This window comes from Alosa alosa, chromosome 1, assembly GCF_017589495.1.
Source record: "Alosa alosa isolate M-15738 ecotype Scorff River chromosome 1, AALO_Geno_1.1, whole genome shotgun sequence".
NCBI lineage: Eukaryota > Metazoa > Chordata > Actinopteri > Clupeiformes > Clupeidae > Alosa > Alosa alosa.
The window spans coordinates 47,278,615-47,304,414 of record NC_063189.1 but is presented as its reverse complement, the minus strand read 5'-3'; the positions used below and the strand labels follow the sequence as shown (position 1 = coordinate 47,304,414).

At 39.1% G+C, this 25,800-nt stretch overlaps 1 protein-coding gene and 1 long non-coding RNA gene across 3 annotated transcripts; one reads left to right on the top strand and one right to left on the bottom strand.

The window, feature by feature from the left end:
- Positions 1 to 2,107: 2,107 nt before the first annotated feature.
- On the bottom strand, positions 2,108 to 13,540 carry LOC125293125. The gene is made up of 3 exons (XR_007193330.1): positions 13,514 to 13,540; positions 2,632 to 2,912; positions 2,108 to 2,516 (listed from the first exon to the last, which is right to left on the bottom strand). It is a non-coding gene; the product is annotated as an uncharacterized LOC125293125 (long non-coding RNA).
- On the top strand, positions 3,720 to 25,673 carry tmie (transmembrane inner ear). Of its 2 annotated transcripts, none has more exons than XM_048240733.1 (4): positions 3,720 to 4,155; positions 16,546 to 16,663; positions 16,846 to 16,995; positions 25,426 to 25,673. In XM_048240733.1, the coding sequence occupies exons 1-4, from the start codon at positions 4,042 to 4,044 to the stop codon at positions 25,671 to 25,673; spliced, it is 630 nt and encodes a 209-aa protein (XP_048096690.1). In that variant the 5' UTR covers positions 3,720 to 4,041. The 2 variants fall into 2 exon arrangements, with proteins under 2 accessions (XP_048096690.1, XP_048096699.1); XM_048240742.1 differs by lacking the exon at positions 25,426 to 25,673 and adding an exon at positions 19,788 to 20,443 and having other exon boundaries at positions 3,726 to 4,155.
- The last annotated feature ends 127 nt before the right edge of the window (positions 25,674 to 25,800 follow it).

Genomic DNA, 25,800 nt, shown 5'->3' with positions numbered 1-25,800 from the left:
TTTGACACAGCCACTGATGCAAACATCCCGTGTCCTCACCATCGCATGAGTTACAGCTCAACATATCTGCTTACAAGCATCTATATTATTATTTTCAGGGAAACAATAAGGACTGTTTATGTTTTCTCATATATCTGAATCTTTTTGACTGCTAACATATCAGTATAGCATGTCTGTGGCATGGTCAGAAAAAGATGTAGCGATTCATTGCTCAGATTTGAAGACCCTTAGTAGACAGAGGACCACTAAAAACATCACCAAATGATGCATGGAGATTATAGTGCCCCAGACTGTTCACTGTAGTTAATAGTTTGAGCAAGATTCTTGGAAATGTTGGAAATATATTTAGGCTTTTCCTCTGATAATCCAGAGGTTAGCGCTCATGGTACTCAATATACTCAAGTGAAATGACAGAGCATTCCAATGACATCACATAATGTAAGATCCCTTGAAAATTACAATGCACTAATGGAGTAATTTACCTGATTGTTTTCTACTTGGCTCAGCTAGCTGGAAAAAACGGAATTCTAAGTATTCATTCACTAAATATCACTAAATAACCTATTAACTTTATATTAAATATCTTATATACACCTTCACTTATGATGCATAGCTGCACTCAAAGGTCGGCCTGTAAAATGTGAAGAGTCCATTTACATGCACAAGCCAGGTTGACTGTCTGATCCAGTTGAATGGCTGCATGAACAAGGCAGTGGTGCCAGTGTATAATGCGCCGAAAGTAGCACATTGCTGTGTGAGTTGACCACTCTTGAGATTAGGCCCATTATGAGCAGTCCATCTGCATGCAGACCATGACAAAGTAGTGCACTCAAAGATCTGACATATTGGCTTGACCCTTGGGGTCCCTTGCTTTGGGCAGCCCTTTGGTAAAACTGCTCCAGTTGTTCGTCCGCTTTTGGATGTACTCACTGAATGTTAATAGCATGGCAGCAGTCAACTGCAGATTTCTAAAGGTCGTTTAATCACTAAGTTAATTGCAATCAGCCTTACTTCAAACAGCCACTAAGAAATAGGCAGAGGATGGGATTCCGTAGATAGAAAATCCTCGCTCCAAGCACCTAATATTTAGAGAGAAGCCTTGCATTCCAACAACAGCACTCCACCCAAATGGGGAGACAAGGTCACAATGATACGATATGTCTGTCGCCACTGTGCCATTCAACTGCTCATCCTGACCAGTGGCCAACAAGCATGTCCAGCAACCGTGAACGAGCCATCAGGGAATAGGAACCGAGGTTGTGTTCCACGAATATAGATGCCACAGATGCTTGAGATAATGAAATAACATGGGAAATGTTTCTTCCCTTTGTCAAGGATTGATAGATATGCAGTATAAAATATAGCAACATAAGGGCCTGAGAAACAGGAGCACAGCCTGGGTGGCTCGCACCACCTTTCACTAATAAGACCAAATCTAAATGTGTAAAAAACACAATTAAATGTGTAATGATGAAATGTAATGTGCATAAGATGTGTATGTGTTTGTGTGTGCACGAGTGTGAGTGTGTGTGTCTCTTTAGCTTGAGGCTTCAGCTTTTAGCTAAAGCTCTTTAGCTTTCGCTTGGAGCACAACCACATTTTTGATGTTGATGAGGCCTGTTGATCAATCCAGCAAGGGAAAGTAAATGCTCTACTGGAACAGAGATGGGGTGATTGTGTTAAATCTCACAATAGGGTGCTTGATTAGGATACACTGTTTCAAAGAGCAAGTTCCACTTAAGCCAGGCAGAAACGGTGCACTTTTTTCTGTAGCGCACACAACATGGTAATTTATTTCACTCGGATCACGATTGATGTGGTCACAGTGTAGGCCGTTTGACTGCTCACACTGTAAAACAGTTCTGACAGCTATCCAATCGGATTGGACCGGATCTGAAACATTGATTATCGTGTGCGTCGTTGTTGGATCCGTCTGATTCTGAGCTAAAGTCGGATCAAAATTGTACAGTGGCATAAGTCACCACCAATCAGAGGCTGCATGCATCATTTTAGCTTTTATGCAATGGAAAGTATTTATTTATTTATTACAAAAATACACGTCAATAAAGTATTTTGGTACAAAGTCAAATTTTCTTCAATCCAATAAAATACAAATGACAAAATTCTGTATTTTTGTATTTGAAATATGTGTTTTAAATACGTTTCAGAAATAGGCCTACTGCCTATTCCTGATAATAATGCCCACCCACATAGCACATACACACTATATCTGTTAGGTAACCCAAGCCTTTCATAATCTTAGTGTAGGTTGTTTAAACTGAACTGTACCACTGTCTGGAAAAGGCAGTGCAGTGTCTGTGTTCCAGTAGAGGAAAATATGTGATAGAAAACACTCTAGACTGAAGCAAATTCTAGACAAACCAGTGACCCAGAAATTTACCAATGTGACTCAAAGAAACTGTTACTCTTGAGATATTGATTTGTCTGGGAACGGAGTGATAGAATGCCCCACCAAGATAGAAAATGTCATTTGTTCTTGGAGTACTCCTGGAGGACTAAAGCAAAAAAGAGAAAGAGAGAGAAAAGAAGCATGTTCAATAGATTGCCAATGCTGTCAAGTAGCATTACTTCAGAAACTGTTTCCAGCGCAATTGCATAACTGCAATTCACCTCGTCAGATGCATGTTTTCACTCGTGACAAGACAAATTATGTGCTACCGTGTCACCATGGCACTGGCCGCACCTCCTTCTGGGTAAAAAGGCAGTTGCCCTACATGATTGAAAAGGCCAGTGATGAAAACTGAGTTTTATAGAATTTTGGGAAGAGCCATTTCCCATTGCTACTGCCTCTCCTTTGCACAAAGTTCCACTGTATACAGTATTGGGATGGATCCTGCTGTTTCTTGTTGAAAGGGTGAACAATACCTATACCCTTGCAGTGCTGACATCATCTATTGAAAAGAGTGAAATAGTCAAACATTAAAACTAAATTTACATTAAAAAGAACAAATTTATAAAACTGTTCAGGAGTATTCTTTCAACATTCTTATTCTGTCCATGTCCTGTCCCCTTTGATTTCAAACTAATTATTTCTGGGACACCCAAATTAGATAATTCCTCTCACCATCACAAAGCACTGAAGCAGACAGCATTTCAGTGTCTGTCCGGCAGTGGGGAGAGACCTAACTGTTGTATAGACAGCTACTGAGACCTTGACACTATAAGAGCAAGTTGAGAAGGTTTTAGGCAGACCACTGTGGGTGGTGTGGACTTTGTTATGGAAGGTTTTGGGGGATTTTTACATCATTTCACATTTTTTTTATTTTTAATATTTGGAAAGTGCAACATCTGCCGTCAAAACTGCACACCAATCAAAGCTGAAGGCCACATTAGAATTGTTTGTGTTATTGCAAAGAATAGAGAGTCGACAGAGTTGTTCATAGTGAATTCATCACGACTTATACCAAGTATGTAGTATCAAGTTTATTATTATATAAGTTTATATTATATAAAAACACACAAGAAAACAGCCTGGAGTATGTCAATGTAACTCTCCGGCTATATGTGGGATCATCGTACTCTTTTTCTACACCTCTTCTATCAGGATTCACAAGCCCAGTCAGCAATATTCCCATTCGGTGTGTAATCCCCAAAGGGAACCAATCGTTTTTGCTCTCTGTACCAGAGGAGCATTTGTAGTGAGGTGTTCCCTCCCCCTCCATGTTGTTGCTGGTAGTATTCCTGGCAGGCTGGGCTGTAAGCGACACCGGCCCCTTAATTAATTAATGGCCCCTAACCGATGGGCTGGCTTCTGCCTGTGCACTGCAGAGAGGGAGTGCTGTGTGGTGGGGAGAGGAGATGAGGCAGGGGCTGAGGCAGACAGAGAGTATGAGGCCAGTAAAGCGTGTGTGAGAGAGCTGTTCCGGGCCATCAATCACCTGGACCAATTGTTAGCCCTGCTGGTCGTAGTGCGCAAGAGTGGGGGGCAGGGTGGGGACAGGAGATTCTGAAGGAAGGACCGAGAAAGAGAGAGAGAGGGAGAGAGAGAGAGGAAGGGAGGGAACGTGAGGAAGGGGAAGAATGGCGGCAGATCGGCCTACGTGCCCTCCCCCGGTGCTGTTGCTGTCGGCCGCCGTGGCTGTGTTGCTCTCCCATTACATACTTGATGTGGCTTCCCAAGTGCCCGACCCAGAGGTAGGAGAACGCCTGGTTTTACTCGCAACTCTACACACAGGCTCAGCAATAGCGCGTGGATGTGCTGGTGACAGTGGTTAGGATGACATCGGCAGGCGAGTTTGTAAGGGGTGGGAGGGTATATTGAGGCGCTGTGCCGTGCTAATTGCTCATAAAGGGCAGGTGGCTGAGCAGAATTGGTGCATGTGCTATGAACACAGAGTAGCATGGTTAGACCCAGACATTCACCAAACCAGCATTTGGGATGGTTTGCTTCAATGCCTCATGTGTGTATCTGTATATTTGTGTGTGTATGTGTGTGTGTGTACCATAGCATTCTGTATGTTGTACATGCACAGGCTGAGAGCTGATATGAGTATAGGAGAGTAAGTATGGACACTTAAAGGTAATCCTGTTGTTACTAAACAATATGATCATTAATGCGGTCTTGTGTGCATGACATTATTAAACAAAAGAAAGAACAAATGAGCCAGTTCTTTATGCTTACATAATCACATAAATCATAAAATTGTAAAACTCAATAACCAACATTGCTGCCTGAGGCTACCCACTGATTCCAATAACTTCCAGTGTATACTGGAGAAATGCTCACTCTAAAAAGCTGTAGATAGGACTCTGAGCAAGTAGGTTTCACACCAGGTGTCTTTGAAGTGTCTTAGCAGGGACCTTGAGATGTAAATGGACTAATTTCATGCACACACCTGTGCTGACAGGATTATAGGGCTCCGACCACAGGTGTGGCTCATCAGCTCAGTGGGAACCTTGGCTTCTCAACAACAGACATAAAAAGATTCTAAATCAACAACAGATGGGTGGCTAGCATTTATCTTACACCTTCCACAAAACGGTGAATGGAGGGAAAAGTTACGCAATATTGGAATAAAATAATGCAAGAAATGAGTTCAATTATTTATCAGGTAGTTTTAGTTTCTAATAAAGTTTTAAGCATTTGGGACCATATATCGTATTTTGGAGCTTGTAGATTACAAAAGATTTATTCCACTCATTAGTTTTGCCTCCTGGCTGATGGTTCATATTAGCAATATAGCACACCCAGAAAACAGGATATAGGAAGTCAGGAACCTGTATTGGAGTGCAATGTTCAGTTTCAAAACATGTTCAAACACAACCCAAAGTTGCTATGTCAATGTTTGTTTTACAAACCTTTTTTGTTAGGAATGTGCTTTTGAGAAGTGTTAACATATTAGAATCATCTAGTTGCCAATGTTATGCTAACACATAGCATCATGTAGCTATCCATGTGTTTCACACATATACCAGCTAATCTGATCTAAGGTGTGTGTGACATTGCAAAAGAGATTATTATTATTATTATTTTTTTTCTCTCCTTCAGCAAAACAGTGAACATCTACACTATGATTAACTTTTGTTCAACAGACAGGTTGCATATGTTGTGTCCAAGGCCCAAGGGTGTAAGCGAACGTTCGGAAAGCATATATATGGGAGGCTCTGAGGCTAATAAGGATTCACCTGGTGTTGACATTCCATTGACCACCAATCATTTTAGCGTCACTATGACAGTAAATAGGCTAGCCTAACTTTGAGGCGTTTTAAGCGTTTATATGAACCATTTATATTTTCAGAGAAATACAACATTGTGCGACTGGCGTCATAATCTTGTTTATTACACGGCTCTTCAGAGTGCTGCAGAAAGTTCCATTCACATGAATGGGCCTTCCCAACGTTCGGGCCTATGTTAAATCTACATACATCACCGGCAAAGTATATAATCACCGCTGTCAATGGCAACGGGTTGATTAACGTCTTTCATATCCCTCCACAAGACGTCTGTTCGCTTATTGCAATGGAATTTCATTGAAAGGGAAAGTAAGCTAGTACGTTGCCACGCAACACCTGAAACTGTGAAGTTCTATCTGTGTGGCGAACTATTTATTTTGTCAGCAGAAGACACGTAACGGTAGCAAAATAATTTTAAAGACCCATTGTGTTAGGTTTCTTTTCTCGTTTTGGCAAGTAGCCGTGTAATAAGCTGCGCGTCGGGGTTCTGTTCTCCCTGTCGGGACTTATTTTCTGATAATTACCGGCGGACAATACATTATCCCTTACATATCACTTTTACGGCTCTGTAATAAACCTTGCTAAAACTAATGCTAAAATGATGTCATAACAGGGCTCCAGACTAACTTTTTGCACTGGTTGCACTGGTGCGCCTAAATTTTTTTTCTTCGGTGCTCCAGCACAAAAGTTAGGTGCACCCAAATTTTCAACCACATCACATTTAACACCGCAGCAGGTTCACTTTTCTTCCTTAGTAACTGTCCTATATAGGCTGTCCTATGACTTATGATTTACAATTCTACAAACAAAGTAACTTAATGAAGTGTTGGTGCTTTAAGTGCTTCACTGAGCTGAAATTTAAACGTAAAACATCTCAAGATGAATTAAATAAAAATAACAGTGAGTAAATTAACAGTGCACGTCTTTTAAGGGCTTCAAACTGCACATCTCATGGCTCAATGTCTTACATACTATCCTTCATGAGCTTTAGGCCTTGGCTAAACCAGCTCGCCATGCTAGCATCTTCTATAGAAATGTATTTGAGCACAATTTAAAGAGATGTTCCAAGTAGCCTGGGGGATTTTTATGTGATTTTGCAATGATGATTGCAATAATCATTTGACAGCCCCACAATGCAATTTACTTTTAATTTTAGTATTTTTAAATTTTCAATAAGAACATCACTATATAATAATAATAATAATAATAATAAGCTTTATTTGTATAGCACCTTTCATATACAGAATGCAGCTCAAAGTGCTTTACATTTGAAGCATGTAACACAATAATAGTCAGCCAGTCATTATCAATCACTTTTCTTCATTGCTAGGGGCCGTTTATGATTAAAAGATTAGAATTGGATGATCTAAGTTTCCTTTGTGGTTGATAAGATATTAAAAGCTCAGAGATACATGAAGGTGCTATGCCATTCAGAGCTTTGTAAGTAATTAACATAACCTTAAAATCAATTCTATAGGAAATAGGGAGCCAGTGCAGTTCAGCCAACACAGGGGTGATGTGTTCTCTCTTCTTAGTCTTAGTTAAAAGTCTAGCCATGAGAGTTCTGTATGAGTGCCAATTTCTTTAGATGTTTTTGGGAAGACCAGTGAAAAGTGCATTGCAGTAGTCTAACCTGCTAGTGATAAAGGCGTGAATTAGTTTTTCTGCATCTTGTTGAGTTAAAAAAGGGCAGACTTTTGGCAATGTTTCTCAGGTGGAAATAGGCTGTCTGAGTAACTTTACTGATATGGGGCTTAAAACTTAACTCTGCATCTAAGATGACACCGAGGCTTGTTACTTTTGGTTTGACCTGGTGCGCCAAGTTCCCCAGATTACTAAGAACAGTATCTCTCTTTAGTCTTGGTCCAACCAAAAGTACCTCTGTTTTGTCATCATTTAGTTTCAAAAATGTTTTTGCTCATCCACTGATTAATGGAGGTTAGGCATGCAGTGAGGGAGCAAAGGCCATCTGGGTTAGTTGGCTCCACAGAAATATACAATTGGGTATCATCTGCGTAGCTGTGGAAGTTTACATTATGCTGACTTATGACGTTTCCCAATGGAAGCATATATAGGGGAAAATAGTAGGGGACCAAGGCAGCTCCCTGGGCCACACCAAAAGGCAAGTCATGTTTTTCAGATACATGATCTCCTAGACTAATATAAAAATCTCTGCCAGTAATGTGGGTTTGAAACCAGTTTAGAGCATTATCAGAGACCCACCCACTTAAGGAAGGTGAATTAGGATGCTATGATCAATGGTGTCAAATGCCGCACTCAAATCCAGAAGAATAAGGATTGAGACTTTGTTTGAGTCAGTAGCCAGTCTGACTATGGTTAATGCAGTAACGAAATGGTAGGCCTATTATTATAGGCTATTGCAATGACTTACCATGCTCGATCTAAATGTGTCCATTCAATTCACTGTACACAATGACCACAGTTATACATGGAGGGAATATTCGGGCTTTAAATGTAGCAGCGATATTTGGTTTGCGCCACCGGATTAAATTGATTGATGCCATCAGAATGAGTTTACACAACTCGCGCGCAAAACGAATATTGCTGTTGAAAACTGGGTTACTCCCTGCATGTAACTGCGGTCAATGACACACTCCTTTTCGATATCTGCGATATCTGTATCTCTGTCGTTCGGGAAGGCCTTGTATGCATTGTTCGCAATTTTAAGACGTCTTTTCATCTGCAATGACTCCTATAAATTTGGCGCAAATGCCATTCCTGTACGTCGGGTTTACGTTCAAACTATTTTTCTGGTGAATAATTATTTCGGACTGAACTTGGTGAAGGGAAGTTTCACTAGGCCTATCGTAGGCAACGATAAACTTGATCATCATCTCGGGCTCATCTGATCGGTTTGCTGCTGCCAGTCGCCGAAAGGCAGTGGGGAGAGGGGACATTTATCTCGGCCTATCAAATTCAAATTCAAATTGGCTTCACTTGTCTTTATTGAAGTCCTATGGGGTGGCTGTGTCCATTTCTTGTAGGCCTACTGTCTATGGTTTTGGCCTATGGAGGCTGTCAGACATCTTGTTAGAAAAGCTCCATATCTTTTTACCAAGGTAGAGAGGAAAGGATTGGGAAAATATACAACATAAGAAGTAATTGTAACACTGTAACAGGAAAACCAGCAGATGGCTTTTTTTTCTGTATAGTTTACACAATTCGATACCATTGAGATAAGGCGGCTCAAACTCTTGAAGGCTTTTCTCAACCAAAGTGCCAAAGTTACTAAAGAGCTGCAAAGTCCACTTACTGTCTTTAACCCCCCAGCATTAGAAACTGAAAATGCAGCTCTGAACAGCTGCCCTATTTTAAGGCCGGAGTGGGTAATCGGGAGAATTCCCGGTGGGCCGCTTCACTTTTGGGCCGGTCGAGGGAAAAATATTGGCATTAATCTATCTTCTTTTAAAAAGTTGGCTACACACGTTCGCATTCTATGCCTAACACCGCAGCCTCTGCATGCGTTGTTCTCCCCTCCCAAGAAGAGTTAATTGGTTGGGTCCATAGCCCGTCTTTCCTAAAAAGTTTTCTCAGATACCAGCCGGGCCGGCCCTACCGTAGTGATAAGCGTCAGGGAGGATGGCCATGAGGGACTGAAATATGAAGGTTATATTGGGTGCAAAAGTGGCGAGCACATTTAACTGCAGATTTTGCATGTGCACACTAAAGTCATAAATGTGTAACAGTAAAGTTGAAGTTGTATATATTTTTTTTTATATCTTGTTAACACAAAATAGGGGCTACGGGTTCACAAATCCTTTTTACAGGTACACAAATCCTATCCTGTGAGTCACAACTTTCAAGAGTCAACGACTTGACACTTTGCTCAATCGTTGCAGAAGCGCAGTTGGTGCGGAAACACATTTGCACATCCGTGTTTCATAATCTGAGAACATGCACAACATTTGTGCATTTGTAAACCCAAATGTGAACTAATGCATCCGAAGTTGTGCATCTGTGAAATAATTTCTCATTAATAAAATTCTACAGATCGCTTTGATTTTCTTGCACGACTACAAGTCAATTGATAAGTGCTCAAATCTGCTTCTATGAGTGACGATACTTTTGCTCCTGGCTAGGTGATATAATAGGAGCAAAACGATTTGTATGTGTGCGTCGAGTTTAATCGATCGAGAAAACAAGGCGGCCGGATCTGGATCGCGCTCAGACTACCATTGCCTGCTCATAAGGTAAGTAACATGATAATAATATGAAGAAAGTTATCTTGTTTGTTGGTTTACATTATCATGACAGCTATGTTTAGCTTAGTTTACCTGCTTGCTAAATCCTCCAGTGCCAGATCAAGCTAGCTATCGCTAGATAAATAACTAGTTTAGAAGTACAGAAATATAACACTGCCCGTCCAAAATCGTTAGGACACACAATCTGACACAATCGTTCTGCAATTTTCGAACAGCTGACTTGTATCTTGCACGAAGACTATTGGATAGTGCTAGGCAAGTTAGCAATTGTTTGCTGTGCAGACATTATGAATAATAAGGTCGTAAAACTTAACACCGCAACATTTTTTTCCTCGCTTTGTGCAAAGAAAAACTATAAATCGTGTGTCCTTCATTGATAAGGAAACATGCTGAGGTTACTTACTTTATGAGCAGGCAATGGTAGTCTGAGCGCGATCCAGATCCGGCCGCCTTGTTTTCTCGATCGATTCGCTCGACGTGCACACATACAAATCGTTTTGCTCCTATTATATCACCTAGCCAGGAGCAAAAAGTATCACACTGTAGAAGCAGATTCGAGCACTTGTATCAATTGACTTGTAGTCGTGCAAGAAAAATCAAAGCGATCTGTAGAATTGTATTAATGAGAAATTATTTCACAGGTGCACAACTTCGGATGCATTAGTTCACATTTGGGTTTACAAATGCAATCTTAATGTTGTGCATGTTCTCAGATTATGAAACACGGATGTGCAAATGTGTTTTCGCACCAACCGCGCTGCAACCATTGGAGCAAAAAGTGTCGAAAAGCGTGACTCTTTGAAAGTTGTGACTCACAGGATAGGATTTGTGTACCTGTAAAAAGGATTTGTGAACCCGTAGCCCCTATTTTGTGTTAACAAGATATACAAAAATATGAACTTCAACTTTACTGTTACACATTTATGACTTTAGTGTGCACATGCAAAATCTGCAGTTAAATGTGCTCGCCACTTTTGCACCCAATATACCTTCATACTGAAAAGGCCGGTTAAAAAAGACGAAAAGTATTGGAGGGAAATGCTGCCAAATGTGCCATGCTTCCAATTTTTTTTGAAGAGGACAGACATAAGTGGCAACTGGTAAAGAGAGATAGCCATGATTAACGGCGTAATTGGGCTAATAACCTACTGGACGTTGTAGCGTTGTCAACCTATTCTCAAGTAACATATTAAACTAGACTGCATTTCCGGCGGGAACTGCGAAAGTGTGCTTGCCCTGGTCCGGTCACCAACGTGAGCAGACAGTGACATCGCTTATGCTGAACCTGGCTTGATCCAAGCATTCTAACAGTGCCTTTCAGTGTTGGAGCAGTGGCAATACCTCAAAAGCTCTATTCAACTATTGCCTTGCGGGGTGAATGCGTTTCGTTGGCTTTTACCTGTGGCCTGCCTTCGAATTTAGCTTCTATGACTAAAATCAAATCAATAAAATAAAACAACAGCAGTGATTGGCTGCAAAAATAAATAATGTCACGCGTCTTGCACCTCTCAAACTGGGCTATCAGGTAACCTAGAGAAAAATGTGAAATTATGAAATATGACTAAGGCATTAAAATGCTGCTTGTTTGTCAGGATATTTTTTCACTGATTTATTTTAGAAATATGAGCTATAGTGTGAATGTTATATATTCCATCCCCTAATTCTGTTTTACTGGTTTATTTGACAAATAATCTAAATGGATTTGCTCTATAAAGACCTTATGTCTGTTTAGGATTGTTTTGAGAGCCTATTGATGTATCTCAGAATAAAGGAATGTCCACAACATTAGTGATGGGTTTTTTTTTGTGTGTGAATGTATTTTACTTAACTCATTGAATGTAGCTGGATACTCATGAACGCATGTCTCTAATAGCCACAATAGGAGTAATTTTAGCAACACCGTATTTTGTGTGGCCCATAACGACCCAGTGGATCATGAAAATGTGCCAATATTCACATTCCTTGCTTATTGTTGGTACATTAATCCCATTCAGATTGCCACTTATCTGAGATGTAAGAGTTCAGTATAGGTTTAAGGTCTGGGGCAGGGATTTGACATTCTGTGACTTCTTCATTGAGGGCTTGCTTAGCAGCACTGTCCGCTTTCTCATTTCCCCTCAGACCAACATGGCCTGGGACCCAGCAAAAAACTACACTCAAGTTCTGGACGTTCTAGTTGATCAAGCTCAGCTTTGGTTGTACTTTTTGCGTGACATTAAAGCCTACTGGAAAGATTTTTAATTGCAATTTAATTGAATGCAATTTACTTTTACGATTAAAAAAATTAATTTATCCCTCTCACCCATAGTTTTCTATTTATTTACAAATGTACATAGGCCTACTGTAATTACATTTATACATAGTTATTCTACTGATCTTTATACTATTCATCCTGCACATAAACTTATTCTTACTACTCTTATAATGTTGTTTCTGTACTACAATGACACTGTTTCCACACTGCACATATCTGTATGTTATGTACATATCTGTTATATATTTGTCATATTGAATATCCATATTTATTCTGTTTTATTATATTCTGTTAATACACTGCACATATCTATATTATTATTTCTACTATTATAATGTTACTAATACATACATTATTCTACTTATTGTATGAGATAACTGTTAATACACTGCACATATTTATATTTAATTCATATTACTCTAAACCACCTTCTGTAAATCAACTGTATACCTGTCTCTGTATATTTCATCACCTTTCTATACTTTGCATCACATTGCATGCATACTGTAGCTACATGAATCACAGCTAAGATCCTTGGTTGCTATGAAGGCCAGTCGTTCTAAATGGATGGTTGCTATGGCCAAAGACCAGTTATCTCTTCCGTTGTCAAGAGGGCATATCCTAACTTTATCTTATTTTAAACATCACTATTTTACTTAGCCTACTTCCATACAGTGAGTCCCATTAAGAAGTGGCCACTTCATTCACGCTTACCGTGATTCACGCAGCAACATTAATAAATTAATCTGTCACCATATGCCTATGCCAACTTTTGCAAAGAGGAGAATCTTTTAATTTGATTCACAATGAAACGTTACATTTAATGTACATGTAAACAATGAGTAGGCTAGTTTTGGTTGTTGTTGGTGGTGTTACTGCATCCCTTAGTTATGCCTACAATGCAAAATTGTTCCTAAGTGATTGTTAGACGCATTTCAAAACATCGCTGACGTGAAATGGCACCACAAAACATTGTTTGTGAATTGGTCTTATTAGGAGTCCCTCGTGAAGCTGTCACAGACTCAAGCTACTTTTAGGGCTAAAATGCTTCCTGAATTACTCTTAGTAAAAAAAAATAGGAGTCCTAAAGTTACGAGTGACGAAGTTACGAGTACAAGCATCTCATATCAAATGACCATGGCATTACGCTAAGCAACATAAATCTCTTAACGTTACAGCAACATCTCCTCCCTGTGACCTAGCTATCTAGCTTCTAGCCACACAAGAAATGAATGATGTTAAAATCTCCGCTTAGCATTCTAATAACAGAAGGGGCACATTTATGTGGACCACTACAACATGACTCATTGTGTCTGTAACGTTAACTGTATAAAACACTTACTTTCATAAAGGAAGCACACCATCCAGCACATACACATGGAAACCGATATTTTAGGTACTTGGCCACGAACTCAAAACGTGTCTCTCTGAAGCTCTGTTCTAAAATCTTTGCTCTGAAGTCTGTCCCTGTTGCTAAGCAACATCAAATAAACGAAATGACAGTCTTCCTGTATTAAATGTGTACGTGTGATTACGAATGGATGTGTGTGGTTTGCAATTAGAATAAACAAGAAATAACATTTCCAATAATTTCCCATGATAAATTACATAATATTTGCACCTTCCTTCCTTGTGAAGCTCATACTAATTCCACTGCATTTAGTGAAATGTAATACAACGTTTCCACCTAGCGTTCAGTAGGCTATTTAAGATTAACGTGGCATTTCCTGCTTATTCTTTTGTCAACACCATGCTTTTAGGATAACAATCTTTTTATCATAGTTCCCTCTTCAATGAGCGATTACCAGCTCGTTTTTGTAACAGAGATAGCTGTTTATTGTCCCTAGGTTTACAGAAACACCTATTCATATTAATCGTGAGCCTATGGAGTGCTGCCGACCACTGTTCATTACGGCCCAGAATGCCTTGCATGTCTTTACAACAAAACAACCCAGTAAAACCTAATTTCCCGTAAACATATGAATTTGCATACTTTTAACATTTTTAATAATACTCTCCCATCATGATATTTAACAATAATGAAACATTTAATTTGAATACCGTCAATGTGAAAATAACTCATAATTATGTAAGCTATATATAGTTACTGGTCTCTTTACTATATCAGTTCGTAAATCCATACTATCCCATGGCAGAGTAGGATCTTATGAATGGGCAAGGTTGCCTGGAGACATTGTGGCTATACGGAGATATTGGGCATTCTTGAAACGAATTGTGATAGACGGAGAAAGGTGAATGGTAAGAGATACTAAATACGGGTGGGTGGTTTGCGAAATGAAGGAAACTTTTGGAATATTTCTTTTTTTTTTTAGCTTATGCACCCTCACACTGGAGTCCCCAGTTCATATACAAAATTTGGTATCGATATGTGACAGTGTTCCTGTGATATGGACGACTTCCTGTTTCGGAGCTTCGCCGCCGATTTCGTTTGGCTGTGACGGGCAAACACTTTCGAAAATCAAAATCCTTCTAGTAACTTTTGTGAGGCTTGGTCCAATGATGATATACGTCAAGTTTCGTGGCGTTCGGACCAAATTTGTGACCTGTGAAAATTTAGTTTCGCTTTCTATTCAATCCAATATGGCGGACGAACGACACGCCCACTTGACGTCATCTTCTCGAGCAAGTTACACCGGTACTGCCCGGACGTTTTAAAGTTGAAACGGTGTCTCTGTCTCAAAGGGCCTAGGCACAGGAGCTGGAAAAAAATTAGGGAGACGGGAATAATAATAATATTAATAAGAAAACTTAAGAAGAACAATAAGTGTGCTGCTTTGCAAGCACACTTAATGAATTAAAATATTAGCATTTTGGTATCATCCAATATGGCTATTCATAGACTTTGCAAATATTATGCAATATTGAGAGATATATTGATAACAAAACTCAAGCTTGATCTGTGTATGCAGTAGCCTATAGGCCTAAAAACAAAAGTAGCCTGAGCAGCAGATTAGCCAGTCCCCTGCTGAAAATGATGAGCCCGAAATTAACTATGACTATAGGGACAAGTAGAAAGGATAATAGAGTTAACCGTATGAATTAAAGTTATTTTATGGAAGAAAGAACACTAGGCTATGACAGCAGTAGGCTACATGATCAACCTATATGGCTTGTTTGCTCAGAAGTGGGTGTAGTAAAGGAGCAAATCACCAAACAACAACATGATAGCTGACCCATGCAGAAAAAAAACATGTGAACAGTACAGTAGTTCAATATGCCTCTTAGTGGAATTGTGGGATACATTTCAAATGCTTTATTTCTTCCTTCCTGTTTTTGTTAACTTATCAACCTACCCTTGTGGAATAGTGGAATATTAGCCTAAAATAAAAACTACAGGATAGTAAGAGCTGAAATTTATCCAATTTCCACCACCACTAAAAAAGTGGGCCGGTCTTGGGCCTGAAACTCCCGGGCTGAAAAGTGGCCCCACTCTGACCCTGTCTATTTTGGAAAGACACAGTAAGCTGCCCTGAGTGAGTGGTTCACCTGACCATAGTCCATACAAGTGGCAAACAAATAGCATGTCAAGACATAACACCATCATTAACTTGTCTTATGTAAATGAAATATAAAAACTCAAGGAGTGTAGTTAGTTTAGGTGTAGTTGAGTGCAGAAGGGAAAAAAAATGAAAGGATCATAGATCATAGATCAAGGTCGTACTTTGAAAATGCTATCAATTCTCAAAAAACTATCCTTTTAGAAAAAGAACAAGAGTGAACTCTCATAGCAGAGTAAATAAAAGAAGCCCTCCTTATTTCTAGACTTGATAGCAATTAGTACAAAGGAGAAAAAGACTGTTCTTTTTTTTTCAAGACAGGTGGTCTTTCCCTCTGCAAGAAATGTCGTGTGTCGTGACAGTCAAATTAATAATATAAAAGAACTGACTTAAAGGCATAAAAAACATTAGTGTGAACATGAAATGCCATTTTCCATGTGTTCTTGCTCTTAGCCTGGAGACTAACTGACATTCTAATATGCTATAACTCATGATGTCAATTCTCTGTCTTGTCAACATACAGTATGAATTTAACTTCCTAGAGGCTAGCTTAATGCTTTCTTTTAATCAGGCATACTGGTTTCGTGTCTGCTGACATGTTGACAACTGTCAGACATGACCAATTAAATTGTTTAGCTTTTAGCTAGGGGTTGTCCCTTGTATGCAGATGTATTCTGTATAACACAATTAAGACTGAAATTTCCCCAGGTATTTGAGGAGCTCACTTTTTTAGATCCCTCATTGTTTCAAACTGCTGGCAGCAGTCACAAATGTGCTGCATGTTGTACCCATGTTGTTAATAAACTCTGTTCTAGTTATTGTTGCTTCACACACATCACACAATTGTCTTTCTCAGCTTTTACCTACAGATCCTCCTCCAAAACCAGATCCCCTCACATCAGAGACCGTTGTGTTCTGGGGTCTACGGCTATGGCAGGTCGTGGGAATCTTTTCCATGTTCATCCTTGCCATCGGTAATATAATTGCATGTTTCCTTAACAATCCCTAATTTAAGTGCTAATGTCTGCAAAAATCTGACATCTTACAGTATCACAAGATTCTGTCAGCATCTTACATTTTTGACAGTATTCTTAGATGAGTTGTTCCTAATAGAAAATATTAAGCATGTGCAATTTCTTCCTTTTTAAAAAAACAGTGATTACACTCTGCTGCATCTTCAAATGTCGAATTCCCCGCACGAAAAAAGAGATTGAAGCGCGACATGCTCAAAGAGTAGCAGCGAAGTCCTATTGCAACACACTGGAGACAGTTCCTCCACTCAACGAGCTCACAGAGATACCAGCCAGTAAGTGCTATTCCGTTGTCTCACTTTGTTGAAGAGTCAGCATTTAATACTTGTCAAGAGTCTTTTTAATAGTACAATTTGGTAAAAAAAATGGGTTTTACTTTCCACTACAAATTTGATCAGTGTGACTGATCCTCCCAGAAATTCTTCTATTTATGTTAGTCTGACAAGACTGAGTGGAAAGTTTGACATTTCAAAACAATATCCAAAAGTGTTTTGAGAATTTTGTTTCAGCAAGTGGTAATTGTACAGATGACGAGACCCTAATGCATATGCTAGTCAGACATGCTTTCATGAAAGCATCCAACATCATTTGGAGGAGATTTATCCCTAATTATGTCTAAGGGTCATTCCACGTAAATTCAACCAGGGCCCACGCACTTAGGTCTCAAAAAATTCTGAAAAAATTACCAGGTGTACGTACCTATGTTACCCAGGAGACACACTGCAAAATTACTCTTATGTAAGATCAATACTTTCCAAGATACAGCCAGTTTTACAGGGGGAGGGCGGTGTCGATTTTCTTCGGCCTCTTTTTTTTGTCATAGTTCACAAGCCCACAGCGCAAGAACTAAACCATGTAGAAGGCTCAAATTTTGCATGCTGGTATATAAATAGGAATAGTATGTAGCAAAATCGTCACGTTTGGTCTGGATAATCCTGCATGGTCATAGCTGTCCCTCAAAGTTGATACAAATTTTATTGGAGTTTTTAGCTGGGCTCTGTTTAAGCCTTCAGAAGACATATTTGTACTCAACATAGGCTCTTGATTTATTTTCCTCACCGAGATAAGTAGAAACACTCTCACAAAAAACAATAAACAGAAAATAAATTCCTTCAGGGTCTGAACAGCAGACTTTTTACAAAATTAAAAAAAAATCATTTTGTTTCATTTTTTCAGAGCACTAAAACACTTTGTGGGAATATATTAAAGATTTTTTTTAAATTTTTTTTTTATTCTCCATGATCTTTTCTTTTCAAAAAAAACACCAATTTGACTTGTCTTATGCAAATCTTTCTTTTTCACTTTCCACCCTGAACAAAATGAACCATTGACATCAATATGTTTTGTATAGAGCTACCGCAGGTTACTCTATACAACCACAGGTGGCAGTGTGGTGACTATATATAAAACATAATATTGATGTCAATGGGGCATTTTGCCCATGTTCAGGGTGGAAAATAAAAAAGAAAGATTTGCATAAGACAAGTGAAATTGGTGTTTTCAAAAAGAAGGGATCATGGAGAATAAAGAAAACATATTTAAAAAAATCTTTGTATATTCCCACAAGGTGTTTGGGTGCTCTGAAAATGATAACCAAAATGATTTTTCAGACTTGTGAGGTCTGCTGTTCAGACCCTGAAGGGATTTGTTTTCTGTTGTACCAGCCTGCAAAATTTGAGCCTCCTACATGGTTTAGTTCTTGCGCTGTGGGCTTGTGAACGTTGACAAAAAAAAGAGGCCGAACAAAATCGACACCCCCCTCCCCCTGCAAAACTGGCTGTATCTTGGAAAGTATTGATCTTACATAAGAGTAATTTTACAGTGTGTCTCCTGGGTAACATAGGTACACCTGGTAATTTTTTCAGAATTTTTTGAGACCTAAGTGCGTGGGCCCTGGTTGAACTGACGTGGAATGACCCCTAATCCTTAGATTACTTTCTTGTCTCATTTGGTGCAGATATGTTATCTTTGCTTTATTTGACGATCACATGGGATTGTAATGAGCTCATTTAGATGATTAGTTGATTTAGATGATTTAGGTGATATTATATCATGCTATTCAGTTAAATTTCATGATGAACACCAGCCTTTTAATATCATGGCCTGATTCTAACATGATTTAGTGCCAATTTATCTAGAACAGTTTTACACATCTGAAATTTCAGGGGTACCATGTGTACCGGTTAGATTATAATTCAGACACCTACAAAGGGGATGGGAACTATTGACTAGACCAGTGGGTCCACAAATAATGTGTCACTTAGCTGTCAACTAACTAATATGTTTTTTATTTATTTTGTAGTGATGAAAGGCCGGTGGTGGTTCATTTAAAACTGAGCAGATGGAGAAAGATATAGATGGTTTACTCTTACACTGTTGAAACTTTAAGGCTTGGACGTTTTTTCTCCACACAGGAAATATTATTTATGTGTGCAAATATTTTCCACAAATTTTAAAACTAAAGAAAATACTATCATCTTAATGTAACACTTGATGTCTGTGGTGACACTTTTAGGGGTGCAATTTTTATTGAGTGTACACTCTCTGAAATTTCTGTGCATGTTGTTTGGCACTCATATTAATGTAAATCTTTTCCAGTTATGAGAAATGTCAGTGCCCTTACAATCCATGTTCAAAATAGATTTGATTCTTGGGGATATCAAAATACAGTGAGATGATTATATGGTATAATACATAAACTACAGTTAGTCCTCTGCAAAATATGAAATGTCGGCGCCAGTAGGGGCAAAAGTGATACTTATATTGTTAGAACTACTGATGTCTATTGACAGGTAGCTAAATGAGAATGCCGAGATGGGTAATAATGGTAATTATAGTGTACATCAGGGAGTAGGATCTTCTTTTAGTCACAGCACAAAAATACTCTTACTATCTTTCATGGAGGAGTTGTAGTCTGGTCTTTCCCACTTCTGTAATCTGTCCTCTCCGTGTTCTGCAACCTTTTTTCTGGCACCTGCCCTTGCTTTGCCCTTTCCTCATACTCCACCTCTTCCTCCTCCTCCTCCTCCTCCTCCTCCTCCTCCACTTCCTCTTCCTCTCTTTCTAGCTGCCTTCTCCGATGCCACGGCTCTCGCCACCGTCTCTGAGCAGGTACAGGCTCGAAGTGCCAGTCAGCTACCTGTGGTCAGGGAGGAGGAAGAAATGACTAATCCCATCGCCCAAGCGGAGATGGGATAGCACTTTCCCTGCTGTGACTGTCTCTCCCCTGCTCCTCCTCTGTCACAACACTGTCTGTGTAGTCTCTCCCGAAGGCGTGGGAGGCATCTTCCTCTGCAAATGACATCTGCTCGTGAATGCACCTCTGCTTGGAAGTAGCCTGTCCAGAATGTAGTGGAATCGTTCCACCGTCTCATTTCACATTTGTGTGCCACAAATCCCCACATGTAAGGTCTCAGCCATAGCTGAGTGCACCTTTAGGAGGCCTTTTAGTCAGTAACGTAGCATTGCATTGCCATTAGGTGGCATTGTGCTGTGCGTCTTGTAAGAGATGAAAAGTTTGTCGTTTTTTGTAGTTTTAGTTTTAGATCAAGCCACACATGGCATGATTGGCTTTTAGGAGGTCTAAAATGCTTTTGAACATACTCTCAGAATACAATGACATATAACATGCCTTTTTAACGCTTTTATCTATGAGGTATGTTTGTATCTGGGCTCTATTTAAGAGTTTTATTTGTAGATGTATACATTCTACATTCTATACACTAACAGTGCCTATAAAAGTATTCACGGATATTTCCACTTTTACTGCTTTTATAAATCAATTTAATTTGGCCTTTTTTACAATGATTTAGAAAAATAAATCCCCTCTTTGATGTCAAGGTGAAAGCAGAATTCTACAAAGTAATGTTAATTAATTAAAAATATATAATGCAAAATGAGAGATGATTTGAGATGCATAAATATTCACCCCCTTCAATTCAGCATTTACTAGATGCACATCCATTCCATATATTTTGCTGAATTACTTTTACCTTTACAAGCCTTCCAGGGCCTACTGTCGAGAAGTATCCCACAGCATGATGCTACCACCACCATGCTTCAAATTAGGGATGGTGCGTTTTTGGTGTTGTGCAGTGTTTGTTGTACGGCAAAAAATAGCATCTAATCTTATGGCAAAAAAGCTCCATTTTGGTTTCCTCAGACCAACAAACCTTCTTCCATTTCACAATGGAGTCTTCAACAAGTCTTTGGGTGAACTTTGCTCAAGATTTAATAAGAGCTTTGCCACTCACCCAGAGCTTAGACTGGTGAAGAACTCGGGCAAACGTTGTTGTATGCATATTTTCTATCTTCAGAGTTGTCATAGATACCTTGGTGACCTCCTCCACCCATTATTATTCTTGAATGGTCACTCAGTTTGTGGTGATGGCCTGCTCTAGACAGATTTGCATATTTGCCATATTCCTTACATTAATGATGGGTGGACTTGAATTTGTTTTGTATCCATCCCCTCACTTGTGCTTTTCAATAACCTTTCTTTGAGTTGTTTGGAGTGTTCTTTTTTCTTCATAGTGGAATTATAGCCAGGAATACTGATTGACCAGTGACTGGACCTTCCAGACGCAGGTGTCTTTATATTACTATACTATACACATTTCACTGCACTTAGGCGATCTCCAAATTCACTAATTGTGAGACTATTAGCACCTATCGTCTGGACTGCTGTTGATTTAGGTCAGTCACTTTAAGGGGGGTGAATATTTACACACTCGCTTATTTTGTATCATATATTTGTAATTAATTAACATTACTTTGTAGAAATGTGCTTTCATTTTATTCATTGTGCTTTCATTATTAAATGTGCTTTCATTTTATTAATAAGTGTGTGAAATTCTTTTTATAGATACCGTATACATTCATAGGTAGACCTATGTAGCCTATTAGAACACTTTATGCATGCAGTCTTCTGTTCTGCACTCTTCTCTGCTGCTGTTTGCTTGAATTATCACTTGTGTTTTGGTATGTATGTGTATATATATACAGTATATAATATATATATATATATATATATATATGGTATTCACATGGACATTTCTGTAACATAAAGACCTTGTGGTTGAGAATTACCATTAAAGTCTTAAGGGCAAAGTACAATTTTAGATCTCTATCTGGGTTTGTGTTCCTGTACTCCTATGCTAAAACAGCACAGTGTACACACACACACAAACACACACACACACACACACACACACACACACACACACACACACACACACACACACACCACAGTGTACACACACACACAAACACACACACACACACACACACACATCAGCAGCACACCACTGCTATTATGTGACAAGTGAACAGTGCACTCTCAGTGCATATACTGTAGGACAAAGGGAATAGATAAGAATACGTGGGGGTTGACATGACCCTACTGAGTCTTCAATAATAGTATTTTGGTCAGTCAGTGGTGAGATCAGGTCAGCTTGTCTCCCCGTCTCCCCCACATTTAAAAGAGTTGAGCCATACTGTATATATAGTCTCATTATTTTGTAGGCTATATGCTTGAGAAAGCAGGCATGGAGAGCAGCATTATAAGCATAATGAGGGAGTGGGCAGGATGTGATCAGTCCAGTGGAAGAGCAACGCATACAAGTAGAAAACATAGTCCTGCTGTGCTGACATCACTGAATGCGTAAAAGGGAGCACTGATCACGACATGGCAGTCCAAGGAGAGATAAAATAACAAATGGATTATTTGACCTCATCTTGTCTCAGTCATGGATGTTCTCAGAAATGGTGCTGTGAGGAATGTTGTGTGTAGATCACATATTACAGTAGCAGTAGCAAATAAATGATCAGTTGTCCGAAGAAAAGAGGAGAGGGAAAAAAAGAGAAATAGCTTTTTGTTTGCAGTGCATTGCAAGTAATGGCCTGAGGTGATTATTTCCACACAACAATGTTGTGTCATTTTCTCAAAAGAATGTGGTAATATGGCAGTGATCTGAAGTGGCAGTTGAGGTGTGCTTGTGTGACCTGTTTCCATTCTCTTTTTTTCACACCTGTTTCACATCCACACAAGATAATGTGTGTGAAATTACAGCTTTAGGGCAATGTCCACAGCTTTCAAAGCTTTAGGGCAATTTTGTCCAGAGAAGTAGAGAAAAAAATGCTCATTTGACCTTAAAGGGTGGGGGCAGTGTCAATTAGCTACTACTTCAAGAAATGGGAAACACTACCTCACTTCTCATCAGGGAATGAGTGGCCCAGATATGACCTGGACACTTTTGTCAGGTTCTAATTTCAATCAGAGCACTGCAGCAGCTCTCCTGTTATAATGTATGACACAATCTTGATGTAGGTAAAACAAAACAATAATAATAAAAAAATATCAGTTCTAGTGTCACTGGACCTCAGCAGACAGACCAATAGACCTCTGACACTATTGGTTATAGAGTGTTACACTGACTGTAACATTAGTTTGAATTTTTAGGTGTGGATATCAAGATAATGTAAAAGGCAAGGAATTATTTGTTGCCATTTGAAAAACAAAATGTCTTAATACCATCTTTGACAAGGTGGCAAGAAAATCACCATCTGTGCATGTGCCCATATGTCATATTTCTGACTATCTTTTGGATAGTGCTAACTAAAGATGAACTACTCACTGTTTAGAGCCCCATGGGATTATGTATTGTCTACCTATCAAGAATGCCCACATAAAAGCTTGATAGTCATGATTTGTTTTTCACAATATATAAGTAAGTATAGTATATACTTTTTTGATCCCGTGAGGGAAATTTGGTCTCTGCATTTATCCCAATCCGTGAATTAGTGAAACACAGTCAGTGCACAGTGAGGTGAAGCACACACTAATCCCGGCGCAGTGAGCTGCCTGCAACAACAGCGGCGCTCGGAAGCAGTAAGGGGTTAGGTGCCTTGCTCAAGGGCACTTCAGCCGTGCCTACTGGTCGGGGTTCGAACCGGGAACCCTCCGGTTACAGGTCCGAAGCGCTAACCAGTAGGCCATGGCTGCCCCCATATCTGTGTGTTCACCTGTTCAGGGAATTGTTTTTCTTTAGGTCTTATACAATCAATAATTGATTCTTGCAGACTCAATCTACTGATCACTTTTGTTTTGTGCAAATAATGAGTAGTATAATATTTTTGTACAACTTCTTGTTTTTTCTTTGCATGAGTATTTTCTGTGATGGCATGCCTCTGAACCTGAAATGCCATGTATGTTTCATATGCCAGCTTTGAAAAGATTATAAGTATAAGGTGAATGCATGCCAATACAAATAATCTATAAAAGAACAGTAGAAATATAATATAATAAATATGGAGCTGTTAACAAGTGTAGACTTGAGTTTAAAACAACACATTAGACTAGAGCGTATTCATTATATGACTGTCTCTTCATATTTAAAGTATGGTAATCTTTGTACATGGTTATATGATGTCATTTTAAGTGTATCATAATGTGAACAGCTACTTCTAGCCCACTCACTGTCCCCTATAGAAATAAAACCATGGTGTTGAGATATGATTCTAGGCTTCAGGAAAGACACTTTTGCAGGGAATGCCTGTCTCTCAAGAAGTATGTCAAATCATTAGTACAAATAATAATGTCAGACTAAATTCAATCAGTGACATCTGATCTGCCAGCATAATTCAAAGTCACAATTTATAACTGGCAAAAGAGAAATAGTTTCACCTGAGATGCGGCCTGCACTATTTGCTTTGTCACACATTCAACCCAAGTCTTCTTGAGTAGCTGAAAATAGTTCCACACAGCAGAAAACAGAAACACTCGTTTTCACCTGTTGATGAGTCATTTGTATGTTTAAAGTAATGTGATGCTTGATGTAATGCTTGATTGTCCTTTTCCCAAACTAGTTTTCAAACAAGTCTTTCTTCCCTTTCTGCACTGGGCTTTCCTTGTCTGCTCTCAAATGAGGATTTCAAATGCTGTGCCAATTTGCAATGAGCCAAAGTGAATGTCAGCTTCTCTCTATCCAAACAGCTGGAAATTCAGAGAAGAAAACCCTCCAGGGCTTTGATCAGTCAACACAACACATGTGGCAACAGGCCTCAAATTAATAAATTAACTCATTAAGGCTATCTAAATGTGTATAAACCTGGCATTACGGGATGACATAACTTAATTCAGTGACATGTTGACTTGACTGGATAATGTTAGTTTGTTCATCTTTTTTTACATTGTCACCTTTGATTAACTGCTAGAACTAGCCTACCAAGGCGGTCATTTTGACAGTTGGAATTTAAACTCAAATTTTCACCAGCAGAACTATTTTTCTTTTTTATGAAAGTTAGCGGTCAAAATTACCTGTCAAGGCCTTTCTAGTGTTGAAAAGTAAATAAAATGTACACTCAGTGGAGGCTGTCACACAACCAACAGTAGCTAGTTCACTTTTGAAACATTGTCACTAGTTTAGGAGGAATTATTGACAGTGTGACAACTTACCCCATTCTTTCTTCCCTGTGCTATGAGAGTTACACTGCTTATTACTATAGTGATGTGTAGCTGCTAAACTTGACTACTTCATCCTGGGTCCTCATGATTGATTCATGCAAAGCTAGTCTGTCACCTGCCAGGGTGATTTGTATTCCATCAGCATGTGTCAAATATATGGACATAAATGTACAATGAATAAACATGAAATGTGTGGTAAAATGAGTAAATCTTAAATTAGATTCTTCTCTTATTTTTCTAGCGGCAAAAGTTGAAGAAAAAAAAGAAGTGCCCACAGTGGCTGGGAAAGTGGACAAGAAAAAGGGAAAAGGGAAAGAGGAGAAAGAGGGGAAGGGTGAAGAGAAAGAAGAACCTGGCAAGAAAAAAGGTGAAAAATCTGCAAAGAAAGAAGGCGAAGATGAAGGAAAAGGAAAGAAATCTGGAGAGAAAGGGGGCGAGGGGAAAGGCGGGGCTAAGGGCGGAGCCAAAAAAACAGCTGCAAAAAAGTGAACTGTCACTCCCCCTTCCAAAATGTGCTAAACTTTTAGTAAACATTTTTTATGATTATATTTTCATTTTTTATAAAGAGATTTGTATTTTATTGTATGACAATAATAAACGTCTTCCAATTCAAATC